Here is a 19,218-nt window from a genome sequence, read left to right on the forward strand (position 1 = left end):
AATGAGCAAACTCATCCTCATTCACTCAGTTGCAAAACAAAGGCCAGGTTTCAAAAAACAATTTAGTTTCTGGTTTCTGTTTAGGCCACAGAAAAAATAAACTTTTTATAAAAGGACCAGGAGCCTTGACAATCATCAACTTTTCTGAAAATCTGGCTATTTACTTTGTTATTTAAATTTAGCTTTATGAAAAATGTTAAGGAAGATAAGAGGATTTCTTCCGGACACTGAAAATAATAGGATACAACCCATCTCACCAGTGACAAAAGCTTCACACACATTGTTCCTGATGAAACTGCAGATTCTGGAATGAAAAACTGACACACATCTGTCCAAATGTGAAGCCCACAGATCTCTCAGGAAAATCACAAATATTTAGGAACCACCTACCCAGGTAAGGGAATAGAAATTTATCTGTCAAACACACAAATGTACACACTACTGAAAGCAATGGGAATCTATCACAATCTGAATACGAATCTACAGGAATGGAATTAAGAAACATCACAACTAGAATGAACAGACAATCAAAGTTGCTTCCCTTCTTTATTCAACTCCTCCAAAAGTAGGTCTAATGCAAATAAAGTTTTTTCCCTTGAAGTACGGTTACAATCTATGTCCTTCAGAGCAGCTGACACTGTGCTCCCCTAGAGAATGTACTGAATGCTTCCCCTGTGCTTATGATCTTGACCGTTTGGACTAATAGCAGTACTTTAAAACACTGAGAAAATTACATTAATCAAAATTAGCAATAGAAGGTTATTATTTTAGTCTTCTTCAGAAATGACCTAATCAGCAGAAAACCTAACTTTGGAATTTTTTTGATCTAAAGAATTTACTTTTGTCTCTGAAGAGAGTGTTAAATACATCTGTGAAGACACCTACTTCTCCCTGCCTTTTTGCTTGTGAACCAGAGAAAATTTTAAAGAACTTTATTCCCGCAAAGTTTTTCAAACACTGATTTGGAGAAAGAGCTGAAAATTCTAAGTTTTAAAAGGAGGGGCAGACTTTCCCTTCAAAGTAGTTAAATTATCTAGCTGAATGAATAAAACAGTGTTTTCTCCAAATCTCCTAAATTCAGATCCTCTTCATAGTCCTGCATATATAAGGCAAATTCAGCAGAAATTGTTTGGTTTAATGTCTATCTGTAAGAGAAACAAATGCAGACACAACAGCATGCAAGAAGGAAAGAGTTGTGATGAAGTAAGTTGAAGACTTGCAAAGTATTTAGGATATCTGAGGAAGAACAGTTAAGCAATGACATGTGACCTATTATAATACCTGGAAATAATATTTCTGGCTGTCTGCAACTTGATTTAGGCTCTAAAATCCGATGGTGGCAGTAGAAGGTATCCACCATTTATTAAAAACCTAGAGAGCAAACCAAAATGAAATATTGCTACTCTTCAAACATATTTTATGAAACAATGTTCGCTACACTCTTGATAAGAAAAATTGTTGGTGGAGTACTCTGGTATTCCACAAAGCAAACACAATGCATTGCTAACACTGTAAAGAAATCATCTGAAATTTCGGTTCAGATGCTTATCATCTCGTTTGATTCATGGACCTGTCATTTCTATTTGATGCCATATCAAATGTCCCGTAAGTTCATTTTATGAACCTCTTCATTTATTAAAGCTTTAGTTATGCATAGTCTTTGCAAGTAGTTTGATTCCTTTTCTCTCCTGTAATACTGCAGTTTTACGTTACCAAGTTCTGCTGTCCTCCCCACTACTGACAAACCATTTTAGTGATTCTCTGTACAGCTTTTGGTCATGTGAACATACTTTTTCCTCATTTTATTCACCTTATAAAGATCGAGTATTAGAAAAAGAGATAAGTGAGAAAGAAGCAGCAAAAATAATGTATCCGTGGGAGAAAGAAGAAGTAGTAGCAGGAAAAATAGAAAGGATGAAAGTAAAACTCAGCATAGGAAAAATGCTGTTTTAAGAAACAGAGACCTGAGAGAACAGAAACATGACATACTAAGTCCTGGTCTCACTTACGGTGACTTTGCATTTCAATTAATTAAATACTATGGAGACAGAATAATATATATGAACATGATAATCTCTGAGTTCATTGATGAAGGTGTTTTTGCTATTTACACATATTTAAAAAAAGATAAATTTGTAATGCAACTGTTAATCAGTTGCTAAAATTCATGCAATAACATAATTTCAGAAGAATAATATCTTAGTTAATTATTTTAATTTTTATTCCCCATAAGTACTTTTTAAATTTAGCTTTGTAAAACTCAGCCCATATATGTATCTTCTCCTCCACCATGGATCTGTACCTGTATTTTAAAGCAAATGATACATAAGCATAAAGCAAGGATTCAAACTACACTTGAGGAACAACTTAAGAAGTTAATTAATCTAAGAAAACATAAACTTTCTGAGAAGTTGTGGTTTCCCTACTCTTTCCAAATAACACTTATACAGTGAAAACAAAACTTGTAAACTACTAGATTTTACTCTAAGACAAAATTTCACACTGTAGCCTGACTGTCAAAAGCTGATGTGAAATTCTATAGAAGCATCTCAGGAAAGCAAAGCCTATTTACATCTGTTACATGATCAACGTGGGTGCAATGCATCTGTAAGTATGGAAAAGAACACTCTTCTATATATATGCAATAAAAGCTTGCATTTTTGTAACCACCTAAGCCAGCAGGAAAATCTTGTTGGGTAAGTCAAACTTAAGAAATACTTTTGTTGATAGTTCTTCGTATTAACAATAAACATATTGGAAGCATCAAAAAGAATCTCTCAAATTGAGAGAATCTCAGTAAAAATTCTGGTTTAATTCTGAAGCCAACAAACTGCTAATAAAACACAAATAAAAATCCATGTAATTAAAACTAAGACTACCAATACAAGCCTTAGAACATAAACGCATCAAATGACGCATGAATGTTTTATTCCATCTTTGCATTAGAACTAATACAAAATGGTCCATGGTAAGCCTTGCTGCCTGTATCCAAAGACAGTCTGTTTCTGTAAATGACTATACCTGGTTGCAATGACCACCATTCAGTAACCAATTCAATAGCATATGATGATAGCAATTTTTAGAAAGCACCATGTATCAGTCATCGAGTCCCTGCTCCTGACAAACCAAATCTTCCCCTGACATACATGCTACCTTAATTATTAAAGTTTGTCAGTACAACAAGCATGTGGCATGTCTTCTATTAGCAATCAGGTCTTACAATCCCTATTGACAAGATGGACAACAATCCAGTCTCGTAAAAGATTCATGACACAACTTTGCACTCTATACTGCTTGCTTTCTCATAAAACCAGTGCAAATCCCATCAAAAATTTAGCAGAACCCCTGCCTCATCTGTTTAGGCCTGAAGCTAGTTGCAGGGACAACTCATTAGGGACAAGCTCATTAAAACCAGCCCTGGAGCAAAAGCAGTTTGCGAGTCTCCTCATTTTTATTCACTTTCACCTACCCATTCGAGTTTCTTATGTTTCCCAGATACAGAGCTTCTAATGATTTTGTACAATAAGCAAGGCTGTTTCCAAACTTACGGTACACCCAGGGTTCCACAAATGCAGTTCCTTGTGTACACCAAAGCTAACAGTTCTGTTCATTTGTAAGGCTCAGATGGTTCTATACTGAAAGGTAGTGTCAGAAAACCTAATGGATTCTCTTCTGATTACATTAGTAAAAGGTACCTATGCATAACAACAATCAAACACATGCTAAAATCCAAAGAAAAGTCAAAATGTGCAGTATTAAAGACTAGCAGATACACATGCCTGAGAAGGCACTCACATAGGAGTGCATTTGGTATTTCATCTGGTGTTTTTAGCACCCAAGATGCCTAAAATACCCAAGACTAAAAATAAAATAAAATAAAATAATAATAAAAATTAAAAAGGAATGGAAAAAAAAAAAAAAGAAAAATGAGCAAGGATTTCCTTTCTCCTTAGAGTCTGTGTCATAATAAATATTGATTACATAAATTTGTTTTTTGTGGTATGTTGTTCACCCTTTCTGTCATTTGCTGAAGTCCATAAGAGAAACGATCCTTACTTTTGCCATACACGCTAGCTGGGAAACCTTGCTGTTACCTTTTAAATTAGATGCCTAAAGTTAGGCACATTAAGTAGCACCCCAATTTCAAATGCCCATGTTCAAACAATAGAATTTGAAAATTGTGGTTATCCGCAGTTCTGAAGGTTGGTGATCAAAATATCCTGGGCTGACTACAAAAGCTTCCTTACTTCTGTCACATAACAAAGAGAACTATAAGCGTCCACAAAGAGTGGATTTCCACCCCCACACTTGTGATGACAAAAGCTAGTGAGTGCTGCACCAGTATCTGTGAATTTGTGTACGGGGAGGAGGAAAGACTCACAGGGAAACATTCTCAGAAGTCAATTATTAAAACTGGTCTTAGAAGAACTTAATTCTAGCAAACGTTACTGTCATATGCATGGCACAACTACTCAAATATAGATATATGTCCAGATAACGCATTACACATCTGAGGAGTGTCTTACTGAATTTGGAATAGCAAAGAACGGCCTGAACAAGAGGTATGGTCTAATCCTTCTACAGATATTCTGTTGAAAACCAACAAAATTCTACTTGAACAGTTAAGCAGTTAAGTCAAGAATGTACACAACTGTCAGAGTGAAAAAGCCCCTCATCTCAACCCAACCTCAGAGGAGCGTCTTTAAACTTCAATCATGTATTTTCACCAATCTTGCACTCTATAAACAGCACTGTATACAGGATACATTCTTACTCTTGTCAAGTTCATTCTCTGCTCATCTTATGATGGTGCATAACTATCACATTCACAGTTCTCAGCCCATCACTCAAGATAACACCAAGGCCTACAGCGGTTTTCAAAGTCAAAATTTAAAAATTCATTATTTTGCCTTTTTTTTTTTTTTACTTCTGTACAAATATGCATTCTATGTCAAAAGTACTTAATCTGGAAGAATTAATTATTTGGAAGATCACTAATTGCTCAGTATACAGTATTACTCACTAGCACCAACACAAACTCCAGCACAGAGCAGCAGTCCTATATACAATTCTCAGCTGTAGGTTAAGTAAATCAGTCTTACTTTGCACTAAAATGGAGTAGGACCACTTAATGGGTAGTTTAAGGAACAATTTAGTAAATAGGAAAGGAACAGAACCTTTTCCAATGGTTTTGTTTTTAGTGAAAATCTGTCTCTCTTCATTCAGCTGTCTTCAGTCGGGGCTTCAGTTAGTTTACATTCTGGAGTACGAGGCACCCACACCATTAAAATAAAAGTCTTCACTAAGAAACATTATGAACGATGTTCTATGCTAGGTTTTCTCTGCTTCCCAGTGCAAAGGATGAAAGCTGCAATATCAATGCAGAGCAAATATTGAGATTCAAGTTTTCTGAAAAATGAGAAGTTAGGGAGTAAGTTATTTAAAATCAAAACACATAACAAGCTTTACAAGAAAACTGACTTTATCAAATCCGCTAGCAAAAGGTTTTAACATTTCTAAAACGTTAAAAGGGCCTCATTTATTTTTCTATTAGTCTCTTGTGTCTCTATTAAAAAATTACCTGAAGGCTGAGAACCTACATATCTCATGAAAATTTCTGTAGATACAGAAACATCAAAACCAGGGATTTGTAAAGAAAACAAGGACAAAACAAATGCATTTAAAGTGAGAATAATAATGTTACTTTTCTCTTTTAAACCCCAATAAATCTTAACATAAGAGAAGCTTAGCAACACAAGGACTGAAATTCAAATGCTTTAAAATATAACTAAGTACACATTTAATAACGCTAGCTTTTTGTTTGTTAGACTAATACTGTAAACTCTTATTTAAGCTTTCTTACACCTTTTGAAAGGCACCTTAAATATAATTCTGCTTTTACATGTATGTATAAAGTTTAAGTGGAATACAACTAGTTATCACTTTTTTCTAAACTATTTTCTTAGGACAACATGTAATTTTTCAGCTTCCATGTAAACTATAAAATATAAGCAAATTCAGCGTAGGGCATTTAGAAAGGATATGAATCCATAATATACATCAGTTACTGTGTGGGGAAAAAGCTGAAAACAAATACCAATGAAAAGGTTTCATAACTGCAATACTGAGTGTTAATATTATAATAGCGATAGAACTGAAAGATGTAAATAGGTAGTTTGGATTAATTGAAGTTACTTGTCATTAGTTACTAAGTATTGCTCCAAGTCAACCTTGTCTAAGGCATTAGCATATTTACAAATATTGTGACTTCTTTTCCTGAAGATGCTGGAAACGCACCAATGCTATTAGACAGGAATTTAGTGTGGGGTTTCTAAACAAAAATCCAATGACTTCATTGAGTTTCATTACTAACACAACTTTCCCTTATTAAAAATTCCAAACAAACAGGTGCTTCACGCTAGGTCTACTTCTAAAATTGCTTTCTTTTTATTCCCAGGGATACTTCAAGAGCTGAGGGAGAATTCATGCAGTATAGATCAGTCAGGCATTGACAGCACATCACACTTTGACAAGCTGCTTGGCTCTGTTTAAAGTCTAAGTTAGGCCTTGGCCCATCAAGGCCATGGCTATTGAATTATTGACAGCCCCTCACTGTGGTGCAAAGGGAAAGAGTGCTATAGCCTCAGTTCAGTAAAGATGAAATGGAAACCCTCTCTGAAGCTTACTTTAGCACGTTAAAGGAGTTTTAATGGTCTTGTTTAAAATTCAGTAAGAGAATACATTAGACTGATTGTATTTTCACCAGCTAAACAAAAAGTTTGGGATGCTGTTGAGATTACAAGTGAGAGGAGAACTACATGAAGTATGAATTTGAACTATACCAAAAAAGATGACTAATGCTTCAAACTCACTTTAAATCACCCAGCTTTACATACCTAACAATTTTTCACCATTCTGTACCATTATACCATGTGCAGTCAAGGGTTAACAATAACGTAGAGGTTCATCATCCTACAATACAGGCTGGTTATATGGCTGCTGATGCCATTAAATTTATAAAATAATGCAATGGCCAGTTCATGTTTACAATCTATCAGCCACATCAGTTCTATCTCTCTTTTCCTTTCTGGCTATCAAAATGCAATAAAGGGGTGTCAGTAACTAACTGGCTACCCAATCTCTGGTTTGTTTGTTTGTTCATTCTTCCAAAAGAACTATTCTACAGAGTAAATCACCATTCTTCCACAACTAGCTGATTAACAATTCTGATCTTCTTACATAATCTCTTTTCTTCTTCAAATTTATACCTGCCAAGCTTTCCTTGCATTTTAATAGCTGATGTCAGACAAGCAACAAGCAGAAAGTTCCATCTCAGGACTATAATTTTAAATACAATGAGACTCACATCAACTGTCGCATAGACATGTAGAAAATTATTCCACATGGACTTCTAAAGTGCATCCTAAAAGCTTCAAAGAACAAGTACGTTTTTAAAAGAATTTAAATTGATGATCCGGGGGGTGGTGGTGGTGGGGTGGTGGTGGTGTTAAGCAATTTGTCTAATGTGACCCTATACTCAGTTCTCCAACATCACTTCCAATACACAGCCTCCTGTCAAATCAACAAAGAGAGTCTAACAGCACATCTAAATTTGTGTTCATTTGCCTTCTGCAGGATTATCTTTGCCACGTCAAGCATTATAAGTAAATCAAAGATGCTTCTCAGGGGCTGTAAGGGTAGGGCTAATCTCCAGACAAATATTTAGAAGGCAGCTTAGCCTGTTCTGGCTTTAATCATTTCCAACTGATTTGACTTATTCTAATTACAGCCTTTATGTTATAAAAGCCATTTTTATGTTGCTGAGGAACACTTTCACTGCAAATACATGAAATTTTGCTGAGTTTCTGATCCCATGTCGATTATGGAAATGGTACTCTACAGCTTTCCTCTAATTAGAAAAACACACTGCACAGAGCATCAACAATTTTTAACATTAATAACAGAGTGACAGTGTCCTTTTGTGTGTCTTTAAATAATTTCTCAAAATATGACACCACAAAGCCACTGTATCCCACTTGGGTATCATACTAGGAGCAATTCTCACATTTTTGCATATTATATTTATTCAAACACTGAACAGCATCTTTGAAGAAGCTGTTTAGTAATTTAACCTAACAGAATAAGATAATTAAACTTCTGGATAGTTTATGGTGAGGTGCTTTCCAAGCCCATGAACTTAGAATATTCAAACACTTATACACAAAGCAAATTAAACATATCCTTTGACAAATCAGACAGCATGGCTATTTGTTACATTTAGTATTTACTTACCATGCTATCATTTCCCATAATGAACAGACGGTTGAGAATAGTTATGCTTTGGATCAACTCACAGACTTTTCTTCCTGTTTAATGGAAATCTGTTACCTGAATGCTGTGGATAACAGAAATCAAGGCAGAAGAGTCACAGAATATGTAACATACATCCACTCCAACTTCAATACATTACTAAATAATGCTTCCCTTTAACAGAAAAGACCTTTTCATTTATCGTTGAAGCTGCTCCCCAAAAAAGTAGTTATGATGATTATTTCTACTATGAATATTTCTGATTATTTCTGCTATGACTCTATGTCACAGACAACTAAACACTGTTCCTTTCCTGACTCTATGCAGAAAAAATGAACATGAATATCTTGATATGATGAGAAAAACAAATAGGAGATTGAAGCACTAAGAGCTAGCATGATTTTTTCACATACAGAAAATATGCTTCTGAAGTGAAAACTGAAGGAAATGGCAACTCTTAAATTTCTACATTGGATAAATATGCTTACAAAAATATCCACATGTTGCTTTCAATACACTAACTGGTCAAACTAAGCTGCTATAGAATATCATCTATTTTGCATGTAACAGGGTATTAGCCAGAATAGACTTCCATAAGGTATTTATAGCATGACCTCTAATGTCTCCATGAAATAACAAGTAGCACTATCACATAATTTTGCATACTTCTGTGACGATCATGTCTCCAGACTCCTTTAATTTCTCTGAAAAGTCTAGACTTGTTGACACAATCCTGTTAGGCATCACTAAAAAATGCTTCTGTGTCCCCATTTGCCAAAATGGAGGGCATAAATTACTTGGGCAACAATTTTAATTGCGTTGTTATTATGTAGGCTTGTTCTGTAATAGTTTATTTTCTTTTTCTTTTAAATATTAAGCCTATACTATTAATAATTCTTTGAGTAGACTTCAGATTTCAATTTGTAATAAGTTCTTGGCTTTATGTCCAAGTTGCTTCTTTTTGTCCATAACTAGATTGAGTGTAGAATTGGTGAAGAATCTGGAAAGAAAGCAAAACTGTATGATATTCCTCAAAAAATCTTTCTAGCCTCCTACGCTGTTTAACTTAACAGATGTCCTGAGATGAACGTGTGTTCTCTGCATTTAGTAACCCTTGCTGGTTTTATCTTGAGTTTTGCAATGTTAGAAATAAGCCTGATGAAACAATGTAGTGAAGCAGCCAGGAGCCGAAGGCTATCATTAATGTTTCTGAAATGGATACTGGCTTTATATTTTTTAGAACAGTAAGACAGCTGGTGGTGCAAATATTTTTTATACAAGCTACGGTATACAGTGTCACAGTAATCAAGAAAGTTATATTGAGCTTCAGACACACTCACTACTGAGGCACGTAGTCTCCTGTGGGTGTTACCCACAATCCCTTGAGATTATCTCTCTTCTAGACTGTCAGCCAGGTACCAGGAATACTTTAGATGGATTATTTTTTTTTTAGGGTGTTTTTGTTTTGTTTTGTTTTATTTTTTGAAATCATGATGGCTCTCAGAAGCTGAGTCTCCCTAATGCACTGCGTAGATCCAATACAAGTTTTTATTTTTTTCCTGAACTGGACATCCTCACTGCATTCTCCATTCATAGCACGTATAAAACATACTACATTGCTTGCCATGTAGGTGTACTGTAAAAACATTCAGGAACAGAAAATTAAACACACAGCTACTCGTTTACTTTAAATATTGTTCACTGTGCACATGTTGCACCAGTTCTCCACAGACTGTGTTGACTCTGTTTGCAAACCAAATTTATTCTGGTTTAGATCAACACATTTCTCCTGTGGCTGTTATTCTGGCTATTCAAGAAACTTCTATTCAGCCCACCACAGAAACTAAAACTCTTATATCTTACAGTCGAATGTCCAAACTATACCTCCAAAATCCTGCTATCTTTAGGTAGCTTTCAAAGGATGAAGCTGAATAATAAACTTTGATCCTAACTTTCACACCACCAGATCTCTAAAATTTCCCTCAATGTAAATAGTAATGATAAAAGTTCCTCAGGAAGGTAACAAAACTGATGCAAGAGGGAGCAAAACAAAAATGCTTACTTTTTACTACTCTCTAAAAAGAAGCATGTATAATGTTAGAATCACTGAAACCAAGTAACTTTTTCAAGGTATTAAAGAACATACAGCAAGCATTTTCAGATGTGATTATGTCCCGCTTTGATATTCCAGTGCAATCTGGTGTTTTCTTTTGTTGCAAAGAAATAGAATCATTGCTGTCAGGAAATTGAGATCCTGATGCCTCTGTAAACAAAATTATTAGGATAGCCATGCTGATGTATACTCTTTTCTTAGACTGGTTCTTAGTAAGGAAATCCCTCCTTAACAATACATTGTGTTTGGGGCTTTTTAAAGGAGAAATCTAAGCAGTAAATATGTGTTTCCCCTTCTCAACACTGAAGAGCAAATGTGTTATATGTCTTCCTGTCAGGGAAGTTCATAAACAGCTACACTTCTTAAAACAAAAAACTTCCAACTATCATACAGATATTGGATTTTATAATTTACATCAACACCTGTCTGTAAAGGATTAAGATAAAGTCTTTGCAAAAAGCACATTATCTCTCATCTACTTACTAGCTGGTCGTTGCCCCTGAAACATCTGAGACTAGTCAGCGTTGAGGAAGAATGCTTGACCGAAGAACAAATATGTTCTACAATACTAGCAATGGGTTCACTACAATTTTACACTGAAGAACTAATTCCCAACAAAAAAATGCTATAAATCCTCTAGACTTTTTAAACTGTACCATAAAATTCAAATAGGAAAAGTATCCTTGATACTCTAGAAGCTTCTCATAAAACAATGTTTTCGTGCAAATAAGTCACCAGAATAACTTCTGCCTTAAACTGTCCCCATGTTGCTTGCTTATATAGGGTTTTGTTTTTATTTTTACATATGCCAATTTCCATCAGCAAACCACAGATAATTTCAGGAACAAAAAGAACAAACTGAATAATGTAGCCAATTCTGCATCCCATTTATTTAAATTAAAAAAAAAAAAAAGGTCAACTTCTACCTCTATCGAAAAAAACAAAACAAAACAAACAACAACAACAAAAAAAAAAACAAAAACAAAAAACACTCAAACATTTTAACAAAGCCGGAATCAATTCTCCTATAACTAACTCATATACTAACAGCTGGATTAGAAAACTTCAAGGTTGAGATTCTATTTCCATAGCATCGGCCATGGCTCAAACACATCATCTTTTCCATTTAAAAAAAAGACTTAAAATGTCTCATACAGAACATTTGAGGTTCCAAATGAAGTTCTAAGCTGTCCTGATTTGAATATATACTAGCACAGAATGCATTTTTGTATGCTCACAGGGAACAAAAACATTCCCCAAAACTACCTAATTGCTTCTACTTACTTGTCTTCTTTCCTTTATGCCTAATAGAAAAGGGACTGTTTCCAAAAGGTGGTGCCAGTCTTGAAGCTTCTAATGGCCCACACTGACCTCTGCACCGCCCTCTCACATTACTGACCCCAGTCCGTGTATGAATATGGGTGAACAAGACTGGGAATTTGACTTCAGTTAAATTAACCCGTAGCAAATTGGTTAGCTTCACCCAGGTAAGTTTGACGATTTGGTCCAACGAACAGCTACACCAACACTTGCACAGGTACAAGGAAGGGCAAGACTTTCTTATTTGTTTGCAGTGTTACCTTATGTCCCATGGGAGGTGGGTGAGGTACGGAGCCAGGTTTGCGCTCTATGTCAGAAGCAGCCTGCTACCCAAGAGAGTAATGGGAGGTACAAAATAAGAAGATTCAATCCGAGTTTTGCTGATTGTTCTCTGTAGACCACAGACAGAAAAGGTGCTAAAAATGCCTTTGCTATAATTTTACCATATGCTCAGAAGGGTGTCAATTCTCTAGAATTTGATTATTAAAATACCACAGTATCAGTCTAAATATCAGCCTTAATTACTCAGAGTCATATAATTTATGGAGTCATTGAAGCCTGCCTTCCCTCCCCACCCCTAAAATTGTGGTAACATAAATGTTACAGACCTGACTTGGCCAAAATACACTTTGGGCCTCAGTAACTGAACTGCTTATTGCACTGTGATTTTTAAAAGACTGTTATCATAAATGAGACTCTAAAAATACCTGACAACCAAGTCCAATCAGGTACACTGCAGACTGACCATTAAAGGAAAAAGAAGCACAAGTAACACTAAAGGTTTGATGCTCCGTGTCTGTATTACTCGATATACTTCAGTACAACACAATTCAAATTTTACTCTGACAGACCAAACTGAATTTTCTCCTGTGGAAATTACAAAAGCAGGCTTTTTTTCACCCTTACCAATGTTCACATTTTTATCTTAGAAATCACAGGCTACGCAAAAACAGGACATCCCAATGGTATTTAAACAGTCACTATGAAGCAAAGAAGTGCACTTCGAAGGAACCAGAACACTGATGTGCTAACAGATGATTCACTGAAAGACATGTAAAAGGAACTGCATGCCAATACCATACATCTCCGAAACCTGGAGTGTCTGCACCCATAAATAGAGCTGTGCTTCGTTTGTGATTCAGTGTGGTTCTGGACACATTGCAGGGTTGGTACATTCTGAAAAACACTGCAGTCCTTGTCCCCTTCCACTTGATGCACCTAGGTTTTCCTTCCAGAGACAGTGAGAAAGGAGACTGTGTGCCCACAGTTTTTATCCCAACACAGATTCACAGTGTGTCCCAAGCATTTTCTTGGGATTGGAAATCACTCCTGGCCAAAACCTAAATATGGGCTACCACAGCACGCCCCAGGAGGTATGCTGTATTACATTAGACTAGGTAGGGCATAAGAGACTTTGAAGATGAAAGAATAAAATCCTACAATGTCCAATTTCATAATTAATCCCTGGACAAACTATAGAAAGCTGTTAATATCATGAAATCTGATTTCATCCACCTCACACTACTTCTTTTCTCATGTTACTAATGTCACTAATAATCCTGTTTGTTCAGGGCAGTGATTCTGTACACTTCCATGTATCTATATGGATTTTTATATTTCTGGGCTACAGTCACCAATTAAAAACTCTTCTGCTTTTCTGCTACAACCCTCCATTATCTCAATCCCTCCAAAAAAGATGGACAGAAAAGAAATTTAACTAACAAAGTTGCAAAATAAATTAATACGATATAGAAATCTACCATTTAAACCCATTATCAAGTTTAAAAAATACAAAAATAATACTTTGTGAGAAATATGAGCAACTAATAGCTCATGTGAGTAAAAATACTTATTGCCTGCATAACTGTGGAAATTTAAAATTCCAGCTATTTCAGCAGCACTTCAGAAAAAAAACAAAGAGCCTCCTTTCTTTATGAAAATGGCACATAAGAATAGGAACCAAAACCTGCTCTTCAGTGTCCTTTAAAAAAATGAATTGGCAGTATTTTACCTTACAACTAAGGCACATTTCTTATTTAAATAAACAAAACAGTCTTTAAAGTCCTGGATATTAAGCAGTCCTACAGCTCTGGAAGACACATGCCCTGTCGGGCAGTAGTTCATAGCCATATGTCTTGTGAAGAGACTACATATATTTTCCTTGGTTCTCATCTAGTACCTTCAAAAAGCATGAAAAACAACTCAGAAATAGTTCTGAAAAGATTTTTTGCCTATGGCTTTATAGTACCAGAAGCTCAGAAGCATCTATATAACAGAATTTATGTCATTTTTAATGTTTAGTATTTCCCACATAAAGAAAAAACACAAATGAATACACAACAGAAAGCTATTCATCTGTCTTCCATTTCCATTAAAAGATGACAAATGATAGGTGTTATTACTTGGCTTCCTTATCCAAATATATAGGATACATTCTTGCAGCCATATTAAAAATTAGAAACACAATGTATAATTGAAGACAAAAGGTAAGGACTAAAGGATAACAGAGTTCCTCATCAAAATGCTTCCTGCAAAATGGGTTCCATAACAGAATTCAGTTACATCTTGGATTCCCTAATGATCCAACCACATGCTTCCAAGGATTTAACACAAAATAAGAATTTTTGGACTGGTGAACCTTATAACAGGGATGGTTTTATTTTGTAGTTGACAGCTCCAGACAGGACAACAGCAGTATGTAAAATTAAAAATAAGGAACAGCGATTCTGGAGGGACGTCATTTAGACTACTGTTACTGCCCTACCTGCTTTTGCCAGTCAAATGAAGAGAGGCACGAACACTGGCACTAGGATTTTTCCACACTTTGTATTTCCCTCAAAAAAAGAAAAACAACCTGAGCTTGAAAATAGCATTCTGACAAAGAGCAAAATAATGCTTATTGTTTTGAGAGATGTGTTCTTGAAGATGTATCAACAAAAGACATGATAGACCTGTGACAAATTCAGAAACTATGATATGTTTTACCATTTCAGGATAGACAGATGAATTTATTTAGCTATCTATACATACGTGTGTGTGTGTGTGTGTGTACTGCAGATAAAATAATCTATCAACGATCTAAAAGCAGGAAACTTTGTCCAGTTTTGCTTGTTCTTGTCCTGTAGGTTCAAATTAAATAGGTAATTGTGACTACAGGTGACATGTTTGAGTTTTCTGTGTCGCTCAATGGGATGAGCTGGCTGACTCTGAGCCCACACCTAACTAATATGGGGTTTCCTATAATTCAGCAGTCTAGTTCAAATTGTTAATGCATGTTAAAATAGAAGTTGCTCATATTCCATACTCTAAAGCACGCAAATTAAAATGTATAATGTGTTCCTGAAATACATCTTTATCATCAGCAAAATGAACCTCAAGAATAGAAAGGAAATAAAGAAGTTTGAATGATAAAAAGACAATAAACTATTGTACCTACAATAACTATTAGGTAAACTGTGAAATAGTGAGAGATGTCACCTCTTCTTCCTTGCATCTCAACGAATCTACCAGTTTGAGAGATGCTCTTGTTAACTGCCACCTTTGTATTTTTGCCTTGAACTAGCTATTTTAACTTGGAGGGTAACCTTAGTCACAGTCCCTGTAATATAAACATACACTTAACATGTAGCCCAGCGGAGGCTCCATAAAGCCAAGAAACTGTGCTTAAAACATCACATATATGTACTGTATTTGATGCACACTGTGAATCTCAAAAAAAGGACATTTATTCACTGGCCTCAGAAAACAAACCCTAGTCAGCTTGCTGTTGAACACTTCTCTGATTGTATGTCACTACAGAGGTCTTTTAAATCCATTATTATACTTTCTTTAAAACCAGCTAATTAAAATAATTAAGGACTCTGTCAATAAAGTAGTAAAGTATAAAACAAAGTTACATTTTTAAAATAAAACTTATAAAAGCCTGAGAATGTGGTCTTCAGGGTGAAGATTCTGTATTGCACCACTAAAATTAGAAATACCAACTACTGCTTGATATGTTTTACAGTGGGGTCAAAATAAAAAGTAGAAAATATTTAGAAATTTTCAACTCAGGCCCTTCAAATTATTCTTCACAGTAACTAATACTTGGAAAAGTTAACTCTTCATTAGCCCCCTTTCATTGGTGCTGTTCTCACTTGTCAATGTATTCCATTATCACTTCAGAAATATTACATCAGTTACCCGTCACCAGGATTGCAACTAAAGCAATGTTTAGAGAAAGTGGAGTCTACTTGCTTATTGATGCAGGGAGAAAATGCTCTGTAATTTTAACCGGGGTTACATGCATGTGCTGATAAAAGGTGAGACCTGTTAGTTACATTATTTTGCTTTCATCTTTGGGTATTCTGCTTTACGCTTTTTGTTCTCTAATTTTAAAAATGCTTATTGTGATGTTTTAAAAGTAACATTAAAATAGCGCTAGAAGCTGAACACTGTTATTAGATAAAAGTGGCTCTAATGCATTAGGAGGTGTTGAGTTAATAGGAAAACAGCTTTGATTCACTAGCCTCTGTCTAACATGCCACTACAACAGAAGTAAAAAGGCAGTGGGCAACTCCCCTCTAATCACCTCCTGTTAGCTGCAACTATAGGCAAATTGCTAGTGAGGATTAAGTGGGGAGACTATCACAGGATCAGTGTCAAGCAGAAAAAAGACTCAATTTGTGAGCAATCATGACTCCCTAATCACTTCTCTGAGAGCTTTAGGAATTACTAACAGTCTTTAGAAGTGCGGACACAAGTATTGACTTAGAGAGATAAGGAATCTCTTTTTACCACAAAATACAGGATTACAACAGATAGATATAACAGTTAAGTATATAGATAATAAAACAAATGAAGGCTGAAAAAATAAATAATTTGCATTCACCAATCCTGTACATCCTTCAGATGACTGAGATTATGATACATGTGTGTCAACATTGTGAATGCAAACTGAGATAAATTAAAACTTGTATGGTTTGGAGGCAGTATTAAGAACAAATTTGTCAGTTACAATGTCAAGAAAATACCTGTACTATTGCAATACTGTTCCACATATGAACAGTGGAAGACATTCTACTCATTAAGTATTTTCAAGCAGTTGTTACAGAATTATTCACTGACAATTATTTTATTCCCAGTTACTTTTAGTAAAAAATACAAACAAAATGAAAAATGCAAACACCTACTATTTAATTTGGAGACAATACTGACTTCAACTTTTTATGTATCATAACCCTACATTAGATTATAAAATTCAATAAAGACTACAAACACTAGCTTCATAACCCCTGACAGATCTATAATTGTTGGGGTCTAAAAATCAATATGCCCAGTAAATGATACTATTTTAGAGGTCACAAAGTTTTATTCTGACTTGTAGTCCAAGTTGCAAGATGGTTGGCTCGACTGCTTGATCAAAAATTACTTTTCCTGCTATTGTTTTACACGACCTATTTTCTTAGTATCAAAAAGAACAAAATTAATGAATGTTTAGCCACACTGAAAAAAAATACTATGCTTCAGCATAAGACATTTTTCAAAGCTACTATTACACCAGTTGATTGTCAAAATAAGGCATTACTCAACACAGGAATATCAGACTATTGCTCACTGAGAATAAATGAAAACACAGCATATATCAGAATGAGACTGGACTCACAAATGCATTTATTGTTTTCATGTTTAAGTATGTTTCAGCATTATAGAGGAGCAGTCATAAAATCAGAAATAAATAACATCTTTAAAAATAAAATATATTATTATCACTACTTTTGAGTAACAAGCTACAAAAGTTTCAGTGCTTTTGTTGCACTGTATGTCATCATGTTAATGCATATCAAAACTTGATATCACTAATATTAATATACGGAAAAGGAATAAGAAACAATTAGGGCTCAGTAATCAATCAATGACAACTCCCTCTACTAATGTACGGATAATCTTACAGGCAATAAAAATAAGTATGTAAATAAGCAAGCCAAACAAAAAAGCACTGTTCCCAGGTTTTACATGAATCTCAAACTTGAACTGGGAGCAGTATCTTTGTAATATTATAAACTACCTTCCAGGAGAAAACGGGTCCTTCCATAGTAAGGTAAGAATTTCTAATAAAGAATAACTTAAAATGGAGAATGACAATGTGTGCCATGTAGAAAGACCTCATTATGTGGAATATTACTAAAACAATACCAAGATACACTGAATAACACTGAAACTACATTATGGCAGCTTGTTTACAGTATACATATTTAAAGACTGACAAGAAAAAGTACACCTTAGTTTTGTAAAGTATTTCCTTTCAGCTAAATGCTCGAAGAGAGATATATGACATATATATATACATACATAATTGGTCTTACATATATGTATCAAAGATTTATCTATGTATGTGGAATTTGGACTCAGTGATCCTTATGGGTCCCTTCCAACTCAAAATAATCTATGATATAATGTGCAGCATGCCTGTACATATACTATCTATGTTGGTATTAGGTAGGAAATGTTTGTCTTGTATCAATGCTTTTAAATCACAAGACAATATATGAACACATAAATTCAAGGCAAAAATTAAAATGAAAATCAGTTGCAATGCATATGTTATATAAACCCAAAAGAGCTATATTATACTTCTTATTTCCCTATCACTCAAGAAGTATTGCATAGGTTAAAAAAAAGTACACCATCCCATCCTGCCTTCAGAAAAAACACATGAACAGTGCTTTCGTGATGCATTATCTCATCTGCTCCTTTCACAAACAAATCTATCAATTGTATGTTCACATACACAAATAGTTATAAAAATTGCTTGGCATTAGTTTACCAACATTTAACTTCTTTGATTTTAGTTAAGAAGTTTATATATTCTGTACTGTGCTTCAAGGCAAAATGCTTGGTATTTCATTGTCTTACACTGTGAATTAACAAAACCAAATTTCTTAATGCTCCTATATTAATTTAAAATATTAAAATACATTGCACAGTATCATAACATAATAACTTCATAAAACTAATCAAACCTAGACGTCCAAAATCAAAATGGAACTCCTACATCACATATTTCCTTTATATAGACTGGACACATGACCTGGTCAGCGAATCAAAAGAGAGCGCCCCACGGTATCACATGCACGTGTAAACATTATCAGCACCCACCGCATCAAATTTCTGCTAAACTGTCCTCAGCTGGCATGAGACTCCCCCACCAAAAATACCACTGATCTATAAATGATATTTTTTCAGGATTATTCCACGAAAAACAGAAAACTTAATGACGTATTTGTGACTGCAAAACAAAACCGATTTTCATTACAATGAGTCTTGTAAAAGTCTTAGTTAAAAAAAAAGGAAAAAAGCCACAAGCACCGCCAACAAAAAACCCCCGCAGCCGGTCCAATTACCTACCATTAACTCCCATTTTCTATCAATTTGCACCCTCTCTATGCAATCAAGGTTTCTAAAGGGCCAAGTTTAATTAGTTTGAATAACGAGAA

The 19,218-nt window shown here is 34.9% G+C and overlaps 1 protein-coding gene across 28 annotated transcripts in view; it reads right to left on the reverse strand.

The window, feature by feature from the left end:
* Positions 1 to 19,218, reverse strand: part of RBFOX1 (RNA binding fox-1 homolog 1) — a 1,320,820-nt gene that overhangs the window by 187,752 nt on the left and 1,113,850 nt on the right. The window contains exon 1 of one of the 28 annotated variants that reach the window (XM_032983548.2): positions 8,293 to 8,385. The exons of 26 other annotated variants lie outside the window; for them this stretch is intronic. In XM_032983548.2, coding sequence (XP_032839439.2) covers positions 8,293 to 8,310 — 18 coding nt within the window. In that variant the 5' untranslated portion in view covers positions 8,311 to 8,385. Of the gene's footprint in view, positions 1 to 5,177; positions 5,251 to 8,292; positions 8,386 to 19,218 lie in introns of those variants that run through there. One more of the 28 variants, XM_042798379.1, reaches the window with a different exon arrangement.

The sequence above is a fragment of the Tyto alba genome, unplaced genomic scaffold (assembly GCF_018691265.1).
Source record: "Tyto alba isolate M040663 unplaced genomic scaffold, T.alba_DEE_v4.0 Super-Scaffold_28, whole genome shotgun sequence".
NCBI classification, from domain to species: Eukaryota; Metazoa; Chordata; class Aves; order Strigiformes; family Tytonidae; genus Tyto; species Tyto alba.